This window comes from Canis lupus, chromosome 6, assembly GCF_048164855.1.
Source record: "Canis lupus baileyi chromosome 6, mCanLup2.hap1, whole genome shotgun sequence".
NCBI classification, from domain to species: Eukaryota; Metazoa; Chordata; class Mammalia; order Carnivora; family Canidae; genus Canis; species Canis lupus.
Window position 1 is genome coordinate 79,268,895 of NC_132843.1, and position 19,578 is coordinate 79,288,472.

The 19,578-nt window shown below is 61.7% G+C and overlaps 1 protein-coding gene across 6 annotated transcripts in view; it reads right to left on the reverse strand.

Moving 5' to 3' along the window:
* The window catches only part of KIF21B (kinesin family member 21B), a 46,040-nt gene extending 26,462 nt beyond the window's left edge, over positions 1 to 19,578 (reverse strand). For all 6 annotated transcript variants that reach the window (XR_012033372.1, XR_012033371.1, XR_012033370.1 and 3 more), the window contains exons 1-9: positions 19,423 to 19,578; positions 6,204 to 6,426; positions 5,717 to 5,899; positions 3,350 to 3,499; positions 3,133 to 3,267; positions 2,573 to 2,740; positions 2,117 to 2,232; positions 1,457 to 1,652; positions 228 to 417 (exon numbers count right to left, since the gene is read on the reverse strand). Coding sequence is in view for 3 of the 6 variants with exons in the window: in XM_072831365.1 (XP_072687466.1) it covers positions 228 to 417; positions 1,457 to 1,652; positions 2,117 to 2,232; positions 2,573 to 2,740; positions 3,133 to 3,267; positions 3,350 to 3,499; positions 5,717 to 5,899; positions 6,204 to 6,426; positions 19,423 to 19,463 (1,402 nt within the window). In the remaining 3 variants the exon portion in view is untranslated. The remainder of the gene's footprint in view (positions 1 to 227; positions 418 to 1,456; positions 1,653 to 2,116; positions 2,233 to 2,572; positions 2,741 to 3,132; positions 3,268 to 3,349; positions 3,500 to 5,716; positions 5,900 to 6,203; positions 6,427 to 19,422) is intronic.

Consider the following 19,578-nt stretch of genomic DNA (forward strand, 5'->3'; position numbering starts at 1 on the left):
TGACCTCAGGCTTAGTGGGGAGTCTGCTTCAGATTCTCTTTCTTCCTCTCCCTCTGCCGTACCCCCCACCCCAAAATAAATAAATCTTAAAAAAAAATCAATTGGAAAAAATTCATAAATGCATTGACCTGTGAACTGATTGGCTGGCCCACCCAGCTTGCCTAATATCCTAGGGTGGGTATGGGGCGGCGGGGGGTCCCCAGCTGGCCCGGTGCACCCCGACTCACCGGCCTTGGCCAGGAGCAGGTTGGCTTCCTGGCTCATGAGATGAGTGACGCGGTTGTTGATGGCGTCAATGGCCTCCTGCATGGCCTTCACCCGCAGGCGCAGCGCCCCGTTCTCCTTCTGCAGCATGGCATTCTCCCGGAACAGGTCGCTGTAGCCCTCGGCACCATCCTCCCCGATCACCCTCTTGCCCTGGGAGGAGGGGCGGGCAGGGGGCAGTCAGGTGCCAGAGCTCACGGTGTGTGTGGGGGTTAACGATGCACCTAGCAGCACCGCCGGTCTCCCCCCGACTCCACGACTTCTAGAACACGGCACCTGTCTCCCAGGGCTCTCCCTGACAACCCAAAGTCCAAGTTTTATGACCAGCCATTCCAAGCCTCCCCCAACCCTACCTTCCCCTACCTTCCCACCACCCACCTTCATACTGCCATGAGTGTAACCCAAGGGCCAAAACCCTGCGGGCCCAGGGAGTCGGCACAAATGAGTAAACGAGCCTCAGTACGAGACAACAGGGAGTGGTGGGGACTGGAGCCAACAGAGTCCCAGACTCTGTCTAAAGGGGTCAGCAGCTCCGCCCTCCCCGGCCAACCTAGTGCTAATGTTGTTAGATCTTGAAATTCTTCGGGAAAGAAATTCCCTGACTTTCAGAAAGGGAGGCAGCTAAGTTTCATTCTTTTAGAACAAAGGGCAAGCCAAGCCCAATCCCACTCGTGCACCAGCTTCACACCTGGGGCCCCTAGCAGCCACCGCCCTTTGCCTTAGTCCTATGGAATTAGACTCTTCCCCAAGAAGCACCCCCGTTCCCCAGCTCCGCTCCTATGTGCACGGCTTGTTTGCGTCCCCGAATGCCTGCTCCGCTTGCTTTGGACGGTATCTCATTCATTTCTCAGGCTCCATATATAAGGCCCGCTCCTCCATGAGGCCCTCCCTGACTGAGCCCCGAGTGAATACGGCAGCTCTGTCCTCCGCCCTGCCCCGGCCATGCTGGCCCCACCAACTACTCTTCTTCTGCACCACAGTCTAGGGGTCTCGTGTGGCCCAGCGTAGCACATCCAGCACATGCGAAACAGGTGGAGCACCGGGCACCCGCTCGTGCAGGAGAACACCCGCGTCCCCTCCTTCCCCTCAGGGCACCTTCCCCTCAGGGCACTGCGGGGCGATGCCCCCAGGTGGTGGGGAGGTGGGGGGAGGTGAGGGAGCTGCAGGAGGAGCGCCCCGGGGACGCGCTCACCGCCTTGTACTCCATCAGCTCCATCTGCAGGCGCGCGATCTCGGCCCGCAGCGCGCTGATCTGCTGGCTCGTCTTGTCCTGGTTCACCACCACCTTGTTCTTGATGTTGCGGGCCCGGTTGGCGTACTTGAGCGTGTTGAGCGTCTCCATGAAGTCCCGGTCGGAGGGGCTCACGCAGGCGATCATGATGGTCTGGCTGGGGGCGGGGGGGCGGCGGCAGGGGGTGAGGCTCTCGAGGGGCACAGCCAAGCCCCCGCAGGCGTCGCTCTGGGCGGAGCTGCTGCTCCCCCCATTCCCCTCCGGCCTTAATGCCCGGGGGAGCTGGGCACCCCGGGACACGGCCCCCGGCCCCCTGGCCCTGGGGTGCCTCCCGACAGCGGTAACCCACAGACATGTCCCAGCTCTGTATCTCCTGAGCGGCTCCCCCCCACTACCCCATTTGGCCTCTATGTCTCCCAGCGGTGCAGACAAGGGAACTGAGTCTGATCACACAGGCCGGAGGTCACGCGGCCTCTCAAGGCTCCAGCCTCCCAAGCCCACAGCCCGCAGCAGGAAGGCCTCCTCGTCCACAAGGCCCTCGTGAACCAAACCCTCACAGCAGGATCCTCCAGGAGGTTCCTGCCTCCCCTGTCCCACCCCCGGATATCGGCCTTAGGGTACCTGTTGCCCCCCAGCGAGTCCTGGAGGAGCCGAGTGAGCTTGGAGTCCCTGTAGGGCACGTGGACCACCTTCTTGCTCTGGTCCCCCAGGGCGCTGATCACGTTGCCCAAGGCCAGCTGTGGGAGACAGAGCCCGGGACTTGAGAGGCGCTCGCGGAGAGAGGGAGTCGGGACAAGACAGCCCCCGAGCCAATGGTTCCTGCCTCGATGACCCAGCAGCCCTCAAGCTCCCTGAGCGGGTTTACACGCAGATGTGATCATTTGGTGAAGCCAGGAAGCTGGGGGCAAGGGTGAGGGCAAAGGACCAGTGACCTAACAGCAGTGACACGCGGGGGCCCCGGCCGGCAGCCAGCAAGAGGCCCAAGGAGGACGGACCGCCGTGGGCCCATCGGGTCTGGCAAGGGTCTGAGACTGAGCTGGGCTGGCTGCCGGGGCTGGTGGCCCGCTGTGTGCCTACCAGGCCGCAGTTGATGGAGATGCCCTCCTTGGCCCGCTCGCCGGTGGCCCCCGTCCGCTTCAGCCGCTCGGAGCCAGCCAGGTCCACGAAGTGAAACTTGGCGGTGAGTGTCTCATACTCACTGGTGGGAGCGGTGCCCTCAGGAAGCCCAGTCACTGCCTCATTCACCTGCAGCAGAAGTTGGCATCTGACTCACCTGGCCCCCGGCCTGCCTCGCCATGCCTCTGCTCTCAGCCCTTGTGCCTCAGTGATGCTGTCTGGGGGGATGCAGGCTGCAGGGCGCCTCTCCCCTGGCACGTGAGAGCACATGACAGTGCGCATCGCACTTGCACACGCCTGGTTCCCATTCAACCCTCCCAACCTAGAGGTTACCCCCATTGTACGGGTAGGGAACCGAGGCTTAAGAAAGAAGAAAAAGAAAAAAAGAAAAATCAACAAGTGGCAGAGGCAAACCCCACACCCAGATTTGCTAGCTTCAGATCCGTGGCTCCTGCCTCCTCTTGCCCTCCTGAGAAGCCCCCCCAGAAGCACTAGCTCCTGGGCCTCCGTGAGCTCCTTACTGGCTCGGGCTGGGTGCACACGCGCATCTGGCACACATGGATGGTGAAGATGGCGTGTGAGCGGGAGCTCTGCACGTTCATCTGGGTGCTGGCCGTGGTGCGGGACAGGGCCCCCTGCTTCAGGCACTGGATCAGCTGGGGAGGGAGGCACAGGTGAGGACACCGGACCGGCCACCGAGCCGCCCCTGCCTGCCCCGGACCTCCAGTAGGTGCTCACCTCCTCCTGGGAATTGATGAGGCGGGAGGTGACACCTGTGGTGTAGATGCCACCATTGCCATCCTCGTGGATCTTGATGTTGGACCTGCGGTGGCGGGCATCAGGGTCACGGGTGCTATCGAACAGGTCAAGGATCTCCTCATTGTAGAGCTGGGGGGCAGGCAGAAACAGCTGCTGGGTGCGTGTGGCACATGGCACGGGGCCCCAGGAGATGGAGGGGGCTTTCCCATGTTTATAAACCAGCTCCGTTCTGCAGATGTGGACACTGAGGACCCGCGAGGCGAATGTGCCGACCCAGGTCCCCTCGGGGTTCTGGATTCTAGGATCTCTCTCCTGAGCAGGAGTGGGGGGCAGATGGGTCCTGGGCAGAACTATAGTGAGGTTGTGCTCCTACTCCCCAAGGAACCTGCGTTCAGCAGCTTTCATCTTGGCAGGGGACTGAGGACAGAAAGGGGACTAGATGTCGATGAGGATGATAGGACCATACTTAGGGCAGAAGCTATTATGTTCCTAAGCTGGGAAAAGATGAGGGAGGGGACAGTAGAGGCCGTGGCTTGATCCCATGGTCCCTAGGGGTTGAGGTGATGGAGTGAAAGAGGAAAGTGGCCAGGAGCGCCTGCCCGGGGGGAACAGTCACTTTATTTCACATGGTTTCAGCCTTGGAGATTCTTGTGCTTGGAATCCAGGGCAGGGAAAGCTTCACCTGCTGAGGGGCTGGGATATTTCCCCGGGCTGGGACCCAGGGGCTGGGGGCTGGGGGGCTGGGAGGCTGGGGAGTGTCCTGGGGGGCTTGGGGCTGGGAGCTGGGCGTGTGCTGGGGGGCTGGGGAGTGTGCTGGGGGCTGGGGGGCTGGGACCTGGGGCTGGGGGGCTGGGGTGTGTGCTGGGGGGGTCTGGGAGGCTGGGGAGTGTCCTGGGGGGCTGCGGAGTGTGCTGGGGGACTGGGGGCCTGGGAGCTGGGGCTGAGGAGTGTGCTGGGGGAGGGGGAGGGCAGCTCCAGCGGTTGCCAGCAGGATCCTGTGGGGGAGGGGCGGGCTGCAGCCCTGACATCCGACATCCGAGGCTTTGATGCCTTAAAGGGACAGAAATACTCCACAGGAAGGGGAAGGGGAAACGGAAGGGACTGGTGCAGACGTGGGTGCCATGGTGTCTGTCTGTCTGTCTGCTTGCCTGTCGGGACAGGCATACTGGCATCATTTAACTCCTTGTGGTTCACCCTTTGGCATGAGTTTTCTAGGAACTGCCTTACTCTTTGGGGATGCCCATGGCAACAGGATAGAGAAAAGGAGAAAACAAAGAGATGGAAAAGCTTCTAGAGATACACAGCACTGGACGCGCACACCACACACTCCTACACATACACAGAGGCAGTCACTTTATCAGAAGCAAAAGTCCAGGCAGGACAAAGAAAAACTCTCAAGTCTAAAATACAGGGTCCCCGAAGGGAAAAGCAGCCACTCTGAGTGCCCAGGAGGGAGTAATAGTGGTGCTGTGGGCAGGGTGGGCCATGGAACACCTGGGAGAGGGCTGGAGCCACATCCTCCTCCAGAGGACAACCTGGGTCCAGTCAGAGCCCAGGGCAGCCCCATACCCGGCAAATGCCCCTGAGCCGGGACAGGGGGTGGCCTACAGGCTGGGGTTTCAGATGCTGAGAACTGAAGCCACCTGCTTCAAGAGTCCTAGAGGAGGAGCCTGGGAAGTCAGGCATTCGTGAGACGTATCCAGATGCACCTGTTTTCCTAGAGACCCTTCCGAGAGGTGCCTTGATAGGCCAAAGGGTCCCTCTTCTACCCCCGCAAAGTCCCAGATGCCAAAATCCTGGCCTTGGCACACAGACATGCTCCCAGAGAGAGTCAGGACCAGTTGCAAGAAAAGAAAAGAAAAAAAAAGGCTCCTTCTGGAGGAACTCCCTGTGCTGACGTCAGGGGGTCAGGAAGGACGTCGGCCAGAAGGGGATAGGACAGGCTGCTCTGAGGCTGGGGAGCACCCCGCAGAGGCCAGAGGATGGGCAAGACCCAGAGTTCTCACTGTGTGCCAGGCACATGCTTCCGTGCCAACTGCAGAAACCCGAAAGGAAACAGATACCACAGCCTTTGTGCAGAGGTGACATGACGTGGCCGAGGTCACCCGGCTAACGAGTGTCAGAGCTGACAATCCGTCAGGGTTTGAAGAGATCTTAACGGTCCTTGTTGACTCAGCCCTTCTCTCCAGAGTGTCCCACCAAGAGGTCTGCTAGTCTCGCCTGAATATTCCAGCAGCAGGACACTCGTCAGCTGCAGACGCTGCTATGGCTCCCCTAGGCCCATTCCACTGTCCAGGGACAAGCCCAACCTCCTGCCACCCCCCAACCCCCCCAAGGTCCCAGTACCTCTAGGAACTGAGCGCTGACTTTGAACTCAGGCCCAGCCACACCCTGCTCCTGTGCCCGCCGCTTGCGCTCAGCAATGCCCCCAAAGAGGTGTGCGATGGCCCTGGGAATGATGCCCTGCTCCTCCTCTGACGTCGCCGTGTCGAAGCCGGTGCCCATGGTGTATGTCTTCCCGGCCCCTGTCTGCATCGGCAGGGATGGAAGGCGGCTGTTAGCACCCTCCAGGGGGCACCAGCAAGGCCTGGACCCTGGGCCAGGCCCAATTCCCCTACCATTTGCCTCCCAGGCTGGGTCACCTGCCCCTCCCGGTCCCAAAGCCACACCCTGGAGAAGCCCCTGGGATGGACAGCCTCCCTGGGGTCACCAGCAGTGTGGCGGTGGTGGCAGTGGCACGCTCCACCTCAGGTGTTCCAAAGGGGCAGGCGCGCTCTCCTACCAGACGGGGAGACCAAGGCTGCAGGGCCATGGGGAGAGGCGGGCGGCCTACCTGTCCGTAGGCCAGCACTGTGGCATTGTAGCCCTCGAAGCAGCCCTCGATGAGCTTGCTCACGCAGGTCGAGTAGATCTGTTCCTGCCAGGTGTCCAGGTCGAAGACAAAGTCATAGGTGAAGGCCTTGTCCTTCCCCAGAAGGACCTGGGGCTCCCCGGGGGTGACAGAGGTGCAGATGTGACAGCCCTCAATCTTCTCCTTTGACAGTTGGGGCCGAATCCTGCTCGGGAGAGGACAGCCCTGGGTCAGACCCACGGCAGCTGCAGACCCTGCGGGCCAAACTTCCACTGCCTGCCCCCTCCCGCCCCCCCAAGCTGGAAAACAAGGAAAGCAGCTCAGGAGCCTCCCCAGAGGACCAAGGCAACTTTTGTAACGACACAATAATAATGACAACAGTAGTCCTAATATCTACTCCCCCAGACATTTATCGAGCAGTTGCCAGCATCCATCAAGTGCCCCACCCATCGGCTGTGTCAAAAGTAGTTCACGCGGACGAATGCAGGTCCTCTTCACTGTGAATCTGTGGGGTACGTATTATTTGACTAACTTTACAGATGAGATAATGGAGGCCGAGAGAGTCACAGTGACTTGCTCGGGGTTGTAGTGTGGGACGTGACGGGGCCAGACCCAGGTCTGCTGTCAAAGCGCATGCTCCTGATAGCACGGAGAGCCCTAGAGGTCAGTGTCCCCAGATGGGGAAGAGAAGGCAGCTTGCCCCCTTCTGGGAGGTGAGGCCCAGGCCCCTGCCCCCCCAGCATCCTCCCACTGCAGAGCCCCCCTCAGATGCTGCAGCTCGGGGTCCTCCCTGGGACCCAGGGGGCCAGCCGCCCCCGGACCTGCCAGGCCTGGAGGGCAGGCACCTCTAGAAGGGGGGGGGGGGCTGCAGCCCAGATCCTGCTGGGCTCCCTTCCGAGGGGAAGAAAAGTGGCACCAGTGGGGGCCAACCACAGTAGGGCTACCTCCATCCAGCCACCCTTCTCCCTCCTCTAAGCAGCCGCAGCGGGGTCCCCATGGCAACCAAGTGTGCAGGGCGAGCATGCGCTGTGGGGACAGGAAAGCACTTCCCAACCGCCTGGGGGGGGGGGGGGGCAGTAGGCGCTAAAGCTCCTGGGCTCCCGCAAGCCAGCCCTATGGGCCAGGCGCTCACAATGAGCTGCTTGTCGGGCTCCCTTCCCCAAAGCCAACATTTACCAAGAGAAGAAAAGAGCAAGGGGGCCCGGCCAGCATGCATCCAGGGCCCAGGGGCACCCAGCCACGGAGCCAGGGCCACCAAGTCGCCATCCTGTCCCTGTCTGGGGCTGCCCCAGCCCCCAAGGCCCACTTGGGGCTGCAGGCTGGCGGAGGTGCTCCCGAGCCCGTGGCCTGCGAGAGAGCGAGCTCAGGGGAGCCGAGCTGGGCGGGGTGTGGGGTGGCGAGCCTCACAGGCCACGGCCACGCCATACATGCCGGGTAGCCCGGGTTCCTTCAGGAGTGATTGCCCTCGGGTGTCAGCAGGTCCTCCAGGGCAGCGGCCCTCCCCAGCCAGGCTGACCGGAATGGAAGGGCAGCACCCCCACCCCCCCACCCGCCCAGCTGGTGCAGGTCAGGGCGAAATCAGAACCCAGCTTCTCAGCGTCCCCGCCCCCTGCCCCCCGAGCTGGTTTCTGACCTGGAAGGGAGCCGCTGATCCTTGCTCACCCTCCCCGGACCTGCAGACCAGAACCTCGACCCGCCAGCAAGAGGGGTCGCGGCAAGCGGGCCACAGTCCTCCTACCTCGGCCACCAGCGCGGCAAGTGACACAAGGTCGCACTCGCAAACGTCAGGGAGGGCTAGGCACGGGCTACACCAGGTCCCGGCCGGCGGCTGCGCGAGTGGTGCCCTCCCTGCGTGTGGACGAGGCATGAGGTGGCGCCCGGGCCGCCACGGGCAGCAAGGGGAGTGTGTGCGCGGCCGCTGCGGCAGGAAGGCCGGGCTCGGGGGGCAAGAAGGGCTCCTCCAGCTGCAACCTGGGGGGCGGGGGCACCAGGGAGGAGGCTGGAGCTCTGGGCCTGTGGGGCCCAGGACCGCAGACGTACTGCCCGGAGAGTCCAGCGGCTCCCAGGTGAGCCAAGGGGCTGGCCCGGGCGGCGCTGGAGAGCTTCCAGCACTGCCGGCGAGCACCGACTCCGGAAGACACCCTCCCTACCATGTGGGCTGCTTGTGATAGGATTTCTGGATCCAATTCAAATACCATTTAATTACCCCAGGCAGATGGCAATGCTGGTGATTGGAGGAAATCGAATCAGGATCCCTGGAGACAGAGGGAACCCGGGAGGGGGAGCAGCAGCCCTGCCCGTCAGAGCCCATCAGTGAGAGGGGCAGCCTCTCCTTCAACAACCAGCCCCAAGAGCACGAGGGGGTCGGGGGCGGGGTGGGTGGGAGAGAGCTCACAGAAGAGCAGTCTGGGAGAGAGGATGTAGAAGAGGGGCTCCAGAGTTTTAGGGTCTGGTCAGGCATTCACCCTGGGCCCCTCGTCCTGGGATGTGAGACCCAGCGCATGTTGGCGCAGGGGTCCTCTGAGGTCAGAGGGAGCCAGCCAGGCCCGGGCTGGCCCATCCTAAGCATCGAGGTGTTTTCAGGGTACAGAGGGGTGAGCAACGTGACCCCGAGTTACGGGGAGCTGGGAAACAGAGGATGCGGGTTCAGGGAGAGTCACTAATTCCCAAAACAACGACCCGCACGAGGGGGAGAGTGTGAGTCCCTGGAAGGGGACTTGAATGAGTAACTAGAGGTAGAAGACAAAGAGAATTCAGGTTTCAGGTGTGCTTTCCATGTGCTAGCTGGGCCAGGCACCCGCCACAGACCTCACTAGGTGATGCAGCGAGCTAGGCACATCGATGCCCACTTTCCAGAGGAGAGAGCTGAGGCTTGGGGTGGTTAAGTCCCACGCACACAGTAAGTTCACGAAGGTCGGCCTCAGTTCCTGCTCCGCCCGGCCACGAAGCCTACAGGCTCTCCTGCTTCTCCCGCTACCTCCTGCCTGGGAAGCTCTCCATCCCCAAATCGACAGATAAGCTTCCTCCCACAAAACCACCATCGGAGCCAGGAAGGCGCCCTGGAAGGAATCCTGCTACATCTTCCTGCGTGTGTTCTGGGCCGGACACCCGGCTGGCCCTGCCCTGGGGCTTGCCATCCGGCAGGGGCAGGGAGCACAGTGTCCCAGCTATCCTGGGGCTCACTGCCCACCACATGCCGCCCAGTGCAGCCTTCAAACCCACACTCCACAGGTAGGGGACCAGACAGGCGACTTGATGTCGGGGCGGGTGGGGGGGCCCCTCAACGGACCTCTGCCCCCACCCTCTTCTGCTCCGTGAGCCACTGCTTCTCCCGTGTCCTCTAGATGATCTCTTCCCAGTGTTGACTTTCTAAGAACTGCATCACCTTCCCCTCCGGCAGCCTCCTCTCCTGGCCCCACCCGGGTGAGGTCACTTCTGTAGGCTGCCCTCCAAGCAGCAGCGGCCCAGACAGATTAGGGGAAGGAGATGGCTTCCTGCTTCCCGTTAACGTTAACGCAGAGCAGAGCGGCAGGGGGGCACCTGGGGGGGAGAGCTCAGGAGTTGAGCATCTGCCTTGGGCTCAGGGCATGACCCCGGGGTCCCGGGATCGAGTCCCCGAGTCCCGAGTCCTGCATCGGGCTCCCCGCAGGGAGCCTGCTTCTCCCTCTGCCTGTATCTCTGCCTCTCTCTTCTGGGTCTCTCGTGGATACATAAATCTTTAAAAAAAAAAAAAAAAAAAGCAAGGCAGCAGGGAGGGGAGCCACTCACAACCAGGTTTCTTTCTGGGGGCATGGGAGGCGGGGTCAGGGCTGGAAACCGGGTTCTGGGGTCTTGCAAGGAAACCACAGAACCCCGGGAGCTGGGGACCCGGTCCAGGACTATGCCGAGGTATTTGCCACCAGTGCCAAGCGTAATGGGGTGTGAAAAGACTCGGTAATCAAGACAGATTATAATTTAATGTAATCTTTGAAAAACTCAAATCGCAAACTATGGCCCGCGGGCCAGTGGTGCATTTCAGCAGTGGTTTTGGGGGCCACACATCCGGAGTCACTTGGGTGCCGGGACCTCCGGAATCTCACCCGGGGGCGCGTAACCCTAAGCCCCGGCCGGCGACACCTGCCTCGGTCCCTCTGGCCGCGGGCGGGGAGGCCCAGGCTCCCGGAACCTGCGGACAGAACAGAGCCCGGCTCTGTGCACTTGGCACCGCGGGCGCCGCGCGGAGGGAGGCCCGGGCCTTTCAGAGGCAGGATCTGGCACCGCGGCCCCAGCTTCCTCTGCTCACAATTGAGCGGCAGTGGGTGTGATGTGGGGGTTATTTTACTATCCCCCCCCCCCCCCCCGCTCCTGCCGGGGAAGCAGCGGGCACCGGGCTGAGGGACCTGCGGCGGCTTGGCCTCCCCCCACCCCGCTCCCATCGCTGCCCCCCTGTTGCTGTTCCCCCCCTCCGCAGGGGAAGCAGGGAGGGGTTCATGTCCCATGGTGGCTCGGCCTCCCGCCCCCGTTGCTGCACCCGCCGCCTCGGGACACAGGCCGCAAAACCCAAGCCCTGAGAGCTGACAGCTGAGCTCAGTGGTTCCCCCACTCCTGGGGAAGCGAGGAGGATTGGGCGAAGGGGGAGACAGAGGACATGGGGGTGGGGGTGGGGGGTGGGGGCAGGTGGGGGGGACACAGAGAGAGGGCCCAGGGCCCCACCCGCTACCCATGGCTGGGGGCTGGGGGTGTGGTGGGGATGGGGTAGCTCCCTCAACCCGCCCCTTCCTCAGTGACCTCACACTACCCCGGGGCTGGGCCCAGTGACCTTGGCCTTCTAAGGGTTGGCCCAGCACCTCAGGTGGAACTGGCTCCTAACCTGGGCCCGCCCCCCTCCGCCCCAGTTAGTTAGGAGCTCACGGGGCTCTTCCTATTTGAAGAGTCTTGTCACTAAGAGGCAACAAGCTGGGAGAGTAAAATAACCAAGCACGAGCCGTTCCCGAGTCCCGAGGTCTGTGATTCCTGACGCCTGTCCTTGCGAGCACCTGGAGCCCCCTCACATCTCTGCGCACTGGGCTCCCCGACTTGGGAACAGCCCCTCGCTGGGCGACCGAGGCTGCCCTCTGCCCTCTTCGCTAGACCCTATGCGGCCAAGCGCCGCTTGTTACATCACGACGCGAATCCTTTCCTTCTAAGGTGCTGTTTTTGCTCCTAACTTACAAATGAGAGTTCAGAGGAAGTCAACCGGGCTCCAGGTCACATGTAATAAATAGCAAGGTCATCTAGGGAGACTGCCTTTCCTGGCCATGGGCCCCAGGGGTTCAGTCCAGAAGGAGAGCCGGGGAGAGCTAGCGGGTAAACAGCTGCCCACCCGTGAGCAATGTGCCCGCTGGGACTTCCAGGCTGGGAGGCACCCTCACCAGGCTCTCCCTCCAAGGTTTTGAGGAGAACCAGGGACTTGGTCTGGAATTACCCCTCCGGGGGCCAAAATGACTAACCTAACAAATGCCTTGGGGGAAGCCCCAGGGGGTATAAGCCTATCTGCTCTTTTTTTTTTTTTTCTAGGACCCTTTGTGCCTTGATGGGCTCCTGGAAAGGAGCCCCAGAGGCTAGTGGAACAGCCCCAAAGAGAAACAGTAATGAGGAGGCTCATCGCTGGCCCCCAGGTGTGCTGCCCCAGGCCTGAGGTGGCCAGATGCCATGACCTCCCTTCCGGCCGGCCCCAAGGGGTTTGCAGGGCAGCAGGGCTCACCCGGAGCTGAGCTGTTGTATGGAAGTACGCGGTGGGGCAGTTGGGGGGCAGGGCAGGGGACACAGAGAGGAGCCTCATGACCTCCAGCTGGCCTGACTCAGAGTCACTTAGGCCGTCACCCTCCTCCAGGGACCAGCTCTTCCTCCCCAGTGACAGAGCCAGATCAAAGGGGAACTCAGCTATGGCAGGAGGGATTTAGATAAGCTAGCAAAAAGAACTTCCTGCCTGCAAAATGATCTCGGAAAGATCTCGGATCTGGGTAAGCCCAGGAAAGGGGAGCCCGGGAGTCTGCAGAATCCTTTTGCTCAGAAATCATAGCCACGGATACCACTCTTGCTTCTTCTGTGCATCCTGCACTCCGGGGCCTTGTCTGATCAGGGCCATACCTACCTCACATCTTCTGGGAACCTACGTGTCAAGCTCATTTACACACATGGACACACGTCATGCGTCCTGACAAGCCCAGGAAGCAAGGGGCATCTCCCCCATTTTACGGAGGCTGGGGAAGCTGAACTCTCACCAGCCCGAAGTCGCACAATTCACAAGGGTGGAAATGAAATGCAAGCCAAACCCGGCCCTGCCCTATCCTGCCGCGTCCACTGAGCGGCCCTGCGCCCAGGCAGGAGAGAGTCTGGCCTGGAGTAAAACGATCCCCTCGGAGAATCCCTGGATGGATCCTGCCCACGGCTGCCGGCAGCGCCCCGAGCACTCTGTTGGGAAAGCATTTTTCCCGTTTTGTGGAGTTGAGAGAGCTGAGGCCTGGAGCATGGAGAAGCATGGAGCCAAGAACCCGGGAGGCTGCCTCCCTGCCCCGGGAAAGGGAAGGCAGCTCTCCTCTGCAGCAGAAAGAGGGCGTCCACACCCCCACCCTAATGAGCATCCTCTCCTCCTCCTCCCCATGGCAGCCTGCCAGCTCTGGGGAAGGCGGCTGGAAGCAAAATCCCTGCTCTCTCAGGGGAGTCTGGCTCCCAGACACCCGGGGGCTTTTAGCTGACTTAGCCCAGAGAGGCATCTTCCCATAGATGCCTCTCCAGAACAGGGCGGTGAGACCCAATTTGGGGGGCTGGCTCTTTCAGCCGCAGGGATTCAGAGCGGGGAGCCACCGGAGACCTGTGATTGCCAGAGGGTCGTGCAGCCCTGTCACTGGACCTTCTCAGGGCCTCGCAGACCCTCCCCCAGCACAGTCCTCCTGAGACTGCCTTCAAGGAAAAGACCCGGGCTGGCTCAGAACCCCCAAACAAGGAGGCTTTGTACTGTGGGGTCAGAAAGCATGGGTTTATGAGGCCCTAGCAGAACTGGTGAAATGGGTCAGTCAATGCTCTGTGCTTGACTTCTGCCCCCAAACATGTTCCCAAGTGCACAGGGAGAGGGTGCAGACCCTCCAAGACAACCTAGGGGAAGCCTTAGGGGTGTCAACTCAGGGCACCTGGCCTTCCACCCCTCTTCCCTCCTCAGATGCCCTTGACCTTTCTCTTTCAGTTTATCCAAGTCCTGGCCGGTAGCTTCTGAGTAGTGACCAGGGACAGGAAGTCCGACAGGAGAGGGAACCTAGGGTAGGGTCTTGTTCGTGTCTCCTGTGCCCCAGGACACCCCCTAGCGAGGCTGAAACCAGGCTCGGGAGGAAGCAGGAGGCCCAGCCGAGTGCAGGGAGGTGGCGGAGGCTGGGGAGCGGAGATGCTAGGAGAAGCTAAGGGAGGGGGCCGGGCCCCCCGTCCCAAGCTGGAAGGCGCGCAGGCCTGGCTGTGAGCAGGAGCTTCCTGAGCCCTCGCTGGACTCTGCTGCAGGGAGCCTGGGAAGAGCGCGAGCCTGGCTCGGAAGCACAGCTCAGCTGTGCTCCAGCACGGCCCTCCCGTCCCACTGGCTTCTCAGGGCAGCTGGCAGGGGTTTCCCATGACCTCCCAGGAGACAGGAGACTGTGCAGTGGGGCCGAGCGGGGAGCGCCCAGAGCTGTGACGGCATGTGCATCATGCAGGGACGGCTCAGTGGGAACTGGGCCCCGGGGATGCTCCCCTGCTGAGGAATGCAGAGCAACAGGCGGCCTGCCTCCAAGCAGCTGGCCCAGGCAAAGCCGGAGAGCCTCTCCCCGCACACTGGCCCCGGCCCCTGGTCCTCCGTCCTCTGTCCCCATCGCCACGCTCTCCTCTGCACACCTGGACTCCAGTCTCAGGTGAAAGGACCAGCGGCCTCCACCACGCTCTGATGGTGGGCTTCCACCCAGCAAGGCAGACAGGATAGGGACGCAGGTATTTGGGGACGGGGACGTGGCACTGCCTCCCTTCGACACCCCCAAGCAGCCAGAGGTGAGAGAGGGACTGTTCCAGGCATCAGGACACTGCTACCTGCCACGGGGCTTCACAGCCCCCACAAGCTCCACCACCCCAGCCTCGAGGGATGGAGGGATAGCTCGCTGGAGCCTGGCTCCCCTCCCAGGGCAGGGAAGCGCCCTCTCCTCCCCAACCTAGTGGCCTCAGTGCCCCCTCCAGCTTTCCTCAACAGGCTGCTATGTCTAGAGGGCAAAAGGAGAGGTGGGGACTCAGGACACCCGGGGCCTGCCCTATAGCTGGTGTGGGGGGCATGAGGTAGAAGAGGAGACTCAGCTACCCCCCCACCCCCCAGCTTCCTTTCCTAGGGAGTGGCAAGATGGAACTCAGGCAGGAAAACAAATTCCTGGGACAGTGGCGTGGACCTAAGGAAAGAGTGAACAGTTGGACTTCTACGCAGCCAGACGGGGAGAGGTCCCCAACCCGAGAGCCAACGGCCCCGAGGAGGAGCTAGGACCACGGAGGGGACAGCAGCCCCATGCTAAGCAACCCCAGAAAGGGACATTTAGACACATCTCCCCTCTGCGGAGCAGTCCCCGCTCTGCCTGGCACCCGACGCCTTCCTGAGTACTTCTCGCACGCACGTTGCTGTTCTAGCGACCAGGGCGGGGTGGCGTGTGGAGAAACTGAGGCAGAGAGACTCTCACAGCAAAGAGCTACTTAGAGTGGCACTGGGGTGGTTTAGAGCAGTCTGAGGAACACGTGCTTGGAGGGAGAGAGCCCTGGGTTCAGATCCAAACCCCTCCATGTACGGGCTGTGGGCGTTTGCTCCTCCGTACAGTGGGAATAACCCCAGTTAGCTGGTGGGGCTCCGGTGGGGTAGAGTGGGACGGTGTAGACACGCTGCCTGGCACAGGGCAAGGGTTCAAGAGGTAACAGTGCTCAGCCACCCCCTAGTTCAGACTTCTTTCTATCTGGGCATGCTTTGTGCTATAAAGAAGTGGAAGGAAGGGAAGGGAAGGGAGGGGAAGGGAAGGAGGGAGGGAAGGAAAGGGAAGGGAAGGGAAGGAAGGAGGGAAGGAGCTTAGCTGTAGACGAAAACCTTCGAGGAAAACCTTCAACGACCCTTTGTTGTATCTGACGCTCACTGGGCCCCACACCAGACAAACCCCTCAGGCACACTAAGTTAGGGCTTATTTCTCAAGCATTTTATTCCCTTCAAGCCTTTAGGGGCCCTATGGCTTCTGCTCCCTCCGAACCGCTGCTCTGCGACAACAGGCGTCCGGCCCGCTCTGCGGTGGGTGAACCGAGGCCCAGAGGACAAGCAGACAGGAGGCCCCACGACGCAGCCAGTGGGCGAACCGCACTGGCCCCAGGCCTGCCCTCGCCCCGGAGCTGTAAGAGCAAGGGTGCCAGGCTCCTGGCACCTCTGCCACTTCCTCAGCCCCCGCTCCACCCCGTCCCCACCCGGAGGGTTTCAAGGCGGAGCCCAATGGGTCGGGGCTGGCCGGCAGGCAGGCTGGGTGGTGGCGGCGGTTTCCGGGGCCTGTGCTTACTACACTCCACTTCCGTGTGATGACATAAGCCCTCTTTCTGCAGCAGGAGGCCACCACCGCGACTCTCGGGTCATCAGGCCCGGGAGGGCCTGTCTGGGCCTCGGTTTCCCACACCTGGAAACCGGGCAGCACGGGACACCACTGGCATTTGTTTGGCCCTGGCTGGCCTTGGGCTCCCAGAGGATGGGACTCGGAAGGCACCCCCACCCCCACCCTCGCACGGTTCTTTTCTATCCTCTCCAGTCTCTTTGCCCCGAGCCACCAAGTCTTTTGATTCAAAATTTAGACAGACGTTGACCAAGATCGCAGAGTGGCCAGAGGCTCTGGAAATAACTACAGCTGGAGAACCCAGATGAGCGGGGGCAGGGGTAGGATCTAACACTGTCCGTGGGGAGCCCCTCCGTCCTCTTCCCGCCGCTGCTCACCCCTGGAGTGTCCACGGATAGATGTGGGACCTGTAGAGGGACTGCCCTGCCCCAGCCAACTAAAGGATGGAAGCTTCGGGAAACCAGGCAAAGATATCGGGGGCCAGGGGTTAGGCCCCACTGAGGGCTCCCCTCATGGCAGGGATTCAGAAGTGGGGGTTTCAAAGGGTCTTAAAAGAAACATACCATGTGACTTGGCTTCCTTCCCCAATTTCCCCTTTGCCAACTTGCATTTCTTAGCAGCCACCCCTTCCCCTTCTCCCCCCATCAATCAGGCCTGTGTTGCAGCCCGGGGCAGGGCACAGCTCAGCCTCACCTCTCCCAGGCATCGTCCCCCTGTCCCCCACCCATCCCCAGGTAGAGAGAGGCTGGTTCTAGGCCAGCCTTGGGCCCAGGGAGCTGAGTGAGTCCCTACCTACAGGGGATTAATGGATAAAGGGATCACAGGGCAGGACGGACAGGGGCTGGCCTGGGAATCTCAGAGCAAAGGCAACTAGCCCGGGTTCAGGCGGCAGGTGGGCCAGACTGCAGGGAGGCTTGGGGTAGTGCTTTTGGGGTCTGCTGGTGCCTAGACCTTCTCCCCTTATCTCACAGCCCCAGGTTCTGAAAGTTTCCTCCCCTGGCTCTCTCCCAGCCCCCGCTGGCCTGTGGAGATTTGCACACGGCCAGCTTTGATCCTCTTCCCAAGGAGATTACAGGGCCAGGAGCCCTGAGCCTGGCACTGCTCACCTAGTCTAACAGTTCCTGCCAGGACCTCCCCACTCACACAGGCGTGCATGTGCACATGCGACACACGCACACACACACACACCCCCCCAAACCAAGTCCGTCTCACTCCTGGCCCCCTTGTCCCAAGAGTTGGACCCAAGACTCGCCATTTTATTCTCATGGGAACTCAGACAGCACTTGAGTTAGATACAAGAAAGCACTTCCGGGAAGTCAGACAGCTGAACCTGGCACCAGGTTGGGCCCTTGACAGCTCCAAAGCCCTGGCCTTTCCCAACTCCCATACTCTAGCCTGCCACCCAGTCCTTTAGGTGGGACAAGTGACTCCTGGAGACGGGGTGGGGGGTTGATAGGGATCCAAAAGCATGGGGGACTCTCCCCTACAGCTCCTCTGTGGCACCATCTGCTCCCTGTCCCGACCCCAGCCCTAGTCTGGCCCTATTCTCAGCTCTTTGATTAGAAACTGGGTTCTGTCCAGGCATTGTCTGCCTTCCACGGCCGGCTGCCCATTGAGGTCTGGCGTGTGCCAGGCTGGGCGCTCAGGCTGGAGTGGGAAGGGACAAGTGGGCTGGGCGCTCACCTTCCAGAAGCCCCCTAAGGCCTGGCTCTCCTGATGTTCAAATCTACCCACCCCTCCATCCGAGATCAGCAACTCGAGGCAAGGAGGGGGCGCATGTGGATGTTACTAGAGCAGTCTGAGTGGGAGGCAGAGATGATACCCATCACCCCCAAAGAGCTGGGTGCCGTGGGCAGGCACAAGCCCTTCTCCGGAATGGGGCTCAGAAACCTTCTGCTGGTCGTGCTAAGAAGGCAACACCAGCTTTTCCTCACTCCTCTGCACAAAGTGCCAATCCCATGGGGCTTTCCCACACTTTACTATGCCCCAGTCTAGCCGGGGGAGGCTTGGCGGTAGTAGAAGGGGCTTTCTTTGGCTCCCTCCTGTAAGATGGAGTCTAAAGGAAAACCCTCAGGGGAGGAGCGAGCACCCTAAGTCCCTTCCTTCCCAGCCCTGCCTGGTTCACAGTGACTGGGGCCAGGGCGTCATTTCCCTTTTATGAGGTACTTGGACTCTCCCGAGCTGCTGCAGATGTCATATTTACATTTCTCACTACCCCCCCCCCCACCACCACTTGTACCTCCCTCCCTCGACCTCCACAGGATCCTGCTGCAATGTCAGCCCCAGCAGCAGCCTGGCCCCGCCCCGGCCAGCCCACCAGGCACCTGCTCGGCTCCTCTTTGTCTCTCTGGCTGCTCAGGGCCAGAAAGGCTGTGTTCAAGTGATGCTGAGACTGCACGATGCCTGGGTGGGAGGCACCTCAATCTCTCTTCCTGGACCCCAGAGCTGCAACCAAATGCCCACTCCTCCTCTCTGAGCTGCAGAGGACTGGCCAGATGTCTGGGGCGAGGGGGGGGGGGCATCCGCCCTGGGGCAGGAGGAGGAAGCTTTTCCATAGTCATCCCTGGTCCTGTCTAGAGTGACTTCGATGGACTCTTGGAATCTGGGTCACCTACAACCCAGGGAATCCAGAGACCTGTCTCAGAGACCCACCCTAGCTCTGGAGCCAGTACCCCCACTCCCATCAGGCAGGGCTGGGGCACAGATGGATGCATTTCTCCACCACCCCTGCCTTGGTGACCAGTCTCAGACTGGCATGCTCCCATCGACAGACCCCTCTCAAAGAGGAAAAGCCAAAACAAAAACAGGGAGAGGTGGTGCGGCATAAAGCGCCTCCACCCAACACAAAGGGCTCAACTTTGCATGATTTCCTGCCTCACACCTCTGTGTACCCCTCCCCGCAGAAGCCCCCTAGCCTGCTCCTCACCCTCCTTCCCTCAGTCCCTGCAGGTCCCAGGTGAGACCATGCACCCCCCCACCTCCATTTTATCTGAGAGCCTGAAGATGAGGTATCAGGGGCACGCCCTCCCTCCGGCCCCCTCCGAGGTACAACCTCAGACACCCCGCTTCCTCCGTGCCCTGGCCCCATCTCCTCTTGGGACAGGGCCAGCAAGGTTCTCTCCAAAAGTCCTAACTGCCCACAGCAGGCCAAGGCACCGGCTGGCCCTTCCATTCGTCCCTGCACTCAATCCATCTTTGTCTGCAGAACCGGATCCGGGCCGGGCCTGCTGCCTTCCTAGCCCGCCCGAGAGCAGGGAGCTGGCCGACTGGGGTGGACTGGGGTGGACTGGGGGCAATCACCCCCTCCTCCTCCGATACCCCAGCATGAGACAGCAGCCCCAAGGGGAGGCGAAGAGGAAACACACAGACGCTCCGGCCTGGGCCAGGGCTGGGGCTGGGTGTGAAATACCGGATTTCCTTGTTTATTCGATTTTCTGATCATTAAGGGCTCCCAGGAGGGGCCCGAATTACCACCCCAACAAAGCCAGCTTCCAGCAGCCCGCGGGCCGCGCATCTCCCGAGGCAGCCGCCCCGCTCCCGGGAGCCGGCTGGGCGGTGCAACGCGGCCCCACGCCCACGCGAGACAAAGCCCCGCGCGCGGTGCACGTCCCTACCTGACGGCCACCTTGACGCAGCAGTCCCCCTGGCCGGCCATGGTCCTCTGGCTGCGGGGTCCGCGCGTGGATCAGGGGCGGGGGCCCGGGGGCCCGAGCCCCGGGGTGCGGCTGCGGCTGCGGCTGCGGCTGCGGCTGCGGCTGCGGCTGCGGGAG